The sequence below is a fragment of the Tursiops truncatus genome, chromosome 3 (genome assembly GCF_011762595.2).
Source record: "Tursiops truncatus isolate mTurTru1 chromosome 3, mTurTru1.mat.Y, whole genome shotgun sequence".
Classification (NCBI taxonomy): domain Eukaryota; kingdom Metazoa; phylum Chordata; class Mammalia; order Artiodactyla; family Delphinidae; genus Tursiops; species Tursiops truncatus.
In genome coordinates, this window is record NC_047036.1 from 43,871,181 (window position 1) to 43,877,180 (window position 6,000).

Genomic DNA, 6,000 nt, shown 5'->3' on the forward strand with positions numbered 1-6,000 from the left:
TAAAGACATAGCTATTTTCAAAATAGCCACAAATTTCTTCTACTTGATGTTAATTATTTCATAATACCTTAAACGATAATCAAGTGAGACATTAAAGGTTGACTAAAGACACGAAGTAATATGCAAGGAAATGGACTCTAAGGCAACATGTGGTAACAGAAGACTTGGGAGCCCATCCAGACTCTGCTATTAACTAGGTAACTCTCGGTAGAGTTATTTAGAAGTCTCCTCAAGTGTAAAATAAGGGAGTTGAACTAGTTCAGAGGCACTTTTCCTGGAGACTATGAGAGGGAAAAGAGGCAGCCAAAAGGGGGCTGGAAAGAGAATAAGAAACTGAAACAAAGCTGTCCTTAACATTTCAGCACATGAGGAAAGGTCTCTGCCATAGATGGGTTTCAGGGGTTCCACAAACCCCAAGGTATATGCAATTATCCATTATGTGCAGAGTTCTGGAGACAGAGTCCCTTGCCTTCATCAGATCCTGACAGGGGTTTCTAACACCAAAATGGTTAAGAAACACTGTCCTAGATGATCTAATGTTGTCTCACCTCAAAAATTCTGTATTACCACTTTTCTTTGCCAAACTCATAAAGTATGTGTTTCTTTTAATTAGGACAGCTTTACGTAACTCTCAATTTTGCATTTAATACAATCCACAGACACTTCTCAATTATGAAAAATGTATGAGACAAAACAAGGGGAGATGGAGAGTCAGGATTAATGATCAATATAAGCACCCCCAAAGTTCTGACAAATTAAAGAGACAATTTCTCAAAAAAATTAAAATCTAAATTAAACTGCTAAAGTTAGTGGAAAGTTTGGGAAAGATTTGGGATTAACCGTTTCAGACTTGGAGAAAACAACACGATATGTGAGAATTAAAGATCTATTACTTAAAAAGAACGTTTGTCAATTAGCAGCTCTGTAACAAAAGTATTTTTTTCAACATGCCAGATAAAAGTGAGAAAAGAGTGTAACTGTTCCTTCCTCCAACAGCTTAATTACCAAAATGAACACTGAAACCTCTTAAAAACAAATGATGAAAAACTCGCAAGACAAATTTCTGTTGGAAAAATTGAGCAATAGATCTTTGGGTCCCCATCACCCTTTGGGACCCACTGAAAAGTAAGAAAAGGGGACAAACCTGGGCTCGAACTTCCAAAAGAAGCCTAGGAGAGAAAAGAAAACGTGCGGTTAGATCGCGCAGCCAGGGAAAGAGGCAGCGCCGGCAACAGGGCGCAGAGGAGGCGGAGCCCAGCGCTCCTCCGCAGCTGCCAAAAGTGCAAGACGTAGCTTCGCTCCAATCGCTCCCGGCCCCTTTCGGGCCCCTCTTGGCTGCCTCGCCTTCCTCCCCGAGTCCGTAGTGTACAAACTCGCACACCGGGGACGAAGCCCGGTGTCTAACTGGCAACTCCAAGACTCCGCTTGGAGCTCAGCAAGTTACAAAGTAGAGAAGCACAACCCAGAGCAGTCGGCTCACAGCATCGGTCCCCCATACCCCGGCATCTCAGGAGTCCCCCAAATCCCACCTGGCTCTCCACGGCCCCAAACAACAACTCGCAACCTAACACCCTTTCCTGGAAGGGACTCACCCTGCGCATCCAGTCCACCTCCTGGGGCCCGGTAGCCCCAATTCCTGTGCTGTCCTCTGCCCCCGAGCGTAGCCAGCTCTCAACCGGACACTCGCCCCCAAACCAAAGCTCAAGCCCCCCCATACTCTCTGCGGCGTCCGGAGACGCGGATCCGCAGTCCCAGAGATGCTGGTTCCTTCCAGAGTGTTCAGTCGCTCCCCGGGCCCGCCCGCGAGCCCCTCGCCCTAGCGTGCTCCTGCCGAGGGGCTTCTGCTGCGCCACCCCCTCCCCCCAAGCTCACTAGTCCCGGGGGACACGGCCAGGGCAGCTCCGCTCGCCCTGCCTCCCCCCTTAAGCTCGGAGGAAAGTGGGGCTACCGAGAGTCCGTGGAGAGAGCGTCGAGGGTCTTGGTCCTCCCCGTTTACCCACAGGAGCTCCCGCACCTCCCGGGCTGCGGGGCGGGGAGTCCCGCTCGCCTCTCGCGAAGCCCAGCGGCCGCGCATCCCGCTCGCCTCCGCGCCCGGAGCAAAGTGGAGCTTGAGGTTCCTTCGCACCGCAGCCTGGACCCAATGGGCCGGGGGCACAGAACACTCCTCCAGCAGGGCAGTGGCGCAGCCCGCTCCCCGCTTTGCAATCCGGCCGCGGAGGGGGGGATCGGCCGGTTTCCACCCACCCCGGCCCCAGGAGGCGGCGCGGAGGCTCCGGCGGCCCGCGTCAGCTGCCCGGGGGCACGGCACGGCGGCGTCCGCGGGCCGGGGTTCGCTGCCGCCGGCCGCCGCCTCCCGTCCGGCCCCGTCGCCCGGCCGGGTCGGGGCAGGAGCCGCCGCGGCCTAGTCCCGGAGGGAGACAGCTCCCGCGCCCGCTCCCGCCCCCCGGCCGGCCCCGCCGCCGCCCGTCGCCGCCCCGCGGCCCCGCGCCGCCACGCCGCCCCCCGTAGGGCCGCAGGAAGGGCCCCGGATCCCCCAAGCCGGCTCGGGGACCGCGGGAGGCCGCCGGGCACCCGCTCCAGCCCGGCCGCTCCTGCCCGGTTTCCCTGCTCACCTCCGCCATATTGGTACCTTTAGGGCGAACGAGCAGCGCCGAGCCCAGTCCCCGGATGGGGAGCCTGAGCCAATAGCAGCCGCCGCCGCCGCCGCCGCCGCCGCGGTCCGCCCGGCACCCGCCCGGCGGCGGAGGCGGCTCGGCCCCTTATAGGGCAGGGCGGCCCGCGACACCCCCGGCCCGCTCGCAAGCCCACCCCATCCGGCGCCCCTCGCCGCGCCCCGCGCCCGCTGCGGGCGCCTCGACCCGCACCCGCACTCACCCGCCCTTCGCCTCTCGGCTGGAGTAAAGTTCCTGCCGAATTGGAGGCAGACGGGGGACGGATGGAAACATCGGCGCAGGACAGACCCATGTCCACCCAGTCGAGGCCCAAGAACCGGCCGGGGTGGCTGCGGACCGACCGACAGACGCTCCGGTCCGGGAGGGCGTTGGGGAGAGGGGCAAGAGACTTGGAAGGACAACTCGACAGACTTCCCTAAGTAAGAAGAGAGGAGGTGGTGGATGGCCGAGAGGAAGCCCCGAGAAATGGAAGAAGTGGCTGATGGACTGCAGTGTCAGTCCAGAATGAGAGGACAGCGACCAGGCATTTTGCGGTTTCCCCTAAGAGACCTGCAGGAATGGGGGATGCAGATCAGCGTACAGTGGCCCATGGAGTGGACGGTGGAAGTGGTCATTTGCCAAACAGGTTTGGAAGATAGTGACAGTACGGAAGAAAAGGCAAAAGATCAACAGGGCAAAGAAGTGACAGTGAATAGAGTTGCACGATTCAAAGAAGATGCTTGTAAAATACAAACTCTGCACGTTCGGGAAAAAAAATTAGAACAGTACTAGAGGTTGTTAATTGCCAAATAGGGTGGTAAGGGAATAGGGTTGATCCCAAATAGGGATGACCCAGAGGTACACACTTGATAGACCTGTGGAAGAGCAGGAATACTCAAGGGCCTGAAACTGACCCACCTCCCACCTCCCTCCCAAAAGGTCAAACATTTGCTTAGGGTCAAATGGGAAAGTAGACCTGTGGGCAAGTGGATGGGTTGAGGATGGAGGACAAGGTTTAAGAGGTGTACCTTCTCCTAGGCATGTCTTATGGCCGTTTGGTCTTCATTGGGAGACCTAAGTCTAACTCCTGGCAGTTCCATTTTCACACTGAACAACTCTGAGCAAAGTACACAAAAATATTCACCAACAACTCGTTGGTAGCCCACAGAGGTAAATCCTGCAAGAAGTTCGAGTCCGTATTCCTAGTTGCCTTGGCACACAGGTGTCTTGAGGCAGGAGGCCAGAAATAATATGTATGGAAAACAAAGTAAAAAAAAAGAAAAAGTGGAAAAGAGAAGTCGACTGTAAGGTCCTGGATAAGTGAGATGCAAACACAATTAGAAAAGTATAGCAGGGCCCTATAGAAACTTGGAGAAGAGTGTAATCTCAGACACCAGAGCTCTTCTATCAACTACTGCTAAAACACGTAATATTAAATAATAGAATTGAGGTTATTTGCCGTAATCTCACAAATTGAGAGACTTTTTAGAAGCTTAAACTTTCCATTCTTTTAGTCCAAACATGAAAGGTCTGGATTTTAATCCGGGGTTGCCTTCTATTCTCCCCTCCAATGGTGGAGACTGGATTATGGATAGGAGGGGAGATGATTACTTTCAACCTTTTTAAGCAAGGCATCTCAAAATTAAAGTTATTCCACTGGTGAACGTTATTTATTTATGGAAATTTTAGGAGAAAAGTCACCTCAACCATTTCAAAACATCATAAAGACATGGAAAATTACACTTTCCCTGCTGTGAAATATATCTTTCGACATTTTGTCCAGTCAAATAACTCAAAAACAGCTGAACTTTGAAACCAGAGGGCTTGGCACACATTGTATGTACTGTCCTCAATGAGGCGTTTAGAGTTTTCAAAGTAAAAAATGGCTTGAAATTAAGTGATTAACTTTAGAAAAGTGGTAGTGAACACATCCCATGGACAGAGCCATTAAACAATGCCCTGAGCTAGACCACAGGCCACGCCACCACAGAATGGGGTTGGGATCGAGTCATGAAGAAAGTGTCTCCAGCAGCCTGTCTTGCCATACTTAACACTAAGGAGAAACGTTTGCTTCATAGCAAAACGTGGCTAATCCAAACTATAAATGTGGCCTTAGGTTCCATTTTGCCCTATCTAAGAAATATATAGACTCCTGCACTTGCGTAAACTTAGTAGAGAGTCTGCAGATTCTCTTTTTATTAAACTATAAAGATTTTGCACAGGCACTTGTAATTTTGGCTGCTTATATGCTCTCCATCCTAGTACGTAATTCATGTAGTCTATGTCCAGGCTATTAAATAAGGATTCATAGAAAGATAAGTGAAGCTAAATTAATTTGCAGATTAAGGAAATAGAGCCACTTTCCACTCCTAATCCCCAGAGAAAAAGTATACCACCCAGTCTTACATAACACATTCCTTTTATGATAAAGTGTGTAAAGTCTACTGTTTGTACATGGATCTTTCATTCTTTTTGATGACAAGGCTTCTAGCAGTTGGTACAGATAAAAAGTCCCCTTGTTCTAGGGAGTTGAAATAAAAAATTACTTTTTACTGTTGTTATTATTATATACAACAGGTGGCATTATATAGAAAGTAAGTCCTATGCTGGACTCTGGGCACAATGGGATCACCGTAAAAGTCCTTGTCAAAGCTTACCGTGTAACTGAGTAATTTTTATACGTGGTGGATGGGAATCAGAGCAAGGAAAACTCAAAACTGAAACCACAGTAACATCCAAGGAGAACCAAAATGTAATAACATCCTCCAGCCATCTTTAGAAATGAAATAAATCAAGAAAAGATTATAAATGTATGGTTTAAGATGTCTTACAATATATACAATAAAATAAGAAAATGTACGTATAAAAAATGAGGGCCAGTGAAACTAATTAGCCCAGGAGATTAACACCAGAGAAGAAGTCAGAACAAGAATATGCAGGTAATGAGGTGTGATACACAACATGAGAGTTAAACCATAAATTTGGCTTAGCGCTTTCTGGAGCTAAAGCAAAAAATAAATACAATCGTTGCTTGATTCTCACTGTCCTTGAGAAGAAATGTACAAATTCTTCCATGGAAACAAAGCTTTTCAGAACCTTTAAAGAAATGTCTTGCCTGAGCTACATAATAATGTAGTACTGTAGAGGGCAATATCCTCTACCAGATCCTCAAAGGGCACTGGCAGGGTTTGCAACACTGTTTCTTTTAGTGACCATCCATGAAAGTTGAGGGCATCCTATAAATGTATGACCTACTGAAAGCAGTTTTAACAGGGCCACGGTATGCAATACAAATATTTAGCTTTCTACAGATTCCATCTAACCCAAATAGACTATCCAAAGTTAATGT

The 6,000-nt window shown here is 49.4% G+C and overlaps 1 protein-coding gene across 3 annotated transcripts in view; it reads right to left on the reverse strand.

Annotated features, from left to right (window-relative positions):
* Window positions 1-2,979, reverse strand: part of MIER3 (MIER family member 3) — a 30,662-nt gene extending 27,683 nt beyond the window's left edge. Inside the window, exons 1-2 of one of the 3 annotated variants that reach the window (XM_033852878.2) lie at window positions 2,875-2,979; window positions 1,145-1,169 (exon numbers count right to left, since the gene is read on the reverse strand). In XM_033852878.2, the coding sequence (XP_033708769.1) occupies window positions 1,145-1,169; window positions 2,875-2,964 (115 nt within the window). In that variant the 5' untranslated portion in view covers window positions 2,965-2,979. Of the gene's footprint in view, window positions 1-1,144; window positions 1,170-1,592; window positions 2,257-2,612; window positions 2,757-2,874 lie in introns of those variants that run through there. The other 2 variants (XM_073802128.1, XM_019930028.3) reach the window with 2 other exon arrangements.
* Window positions 2,980-6,000: the final 3,021 nt, after the last annotated feature.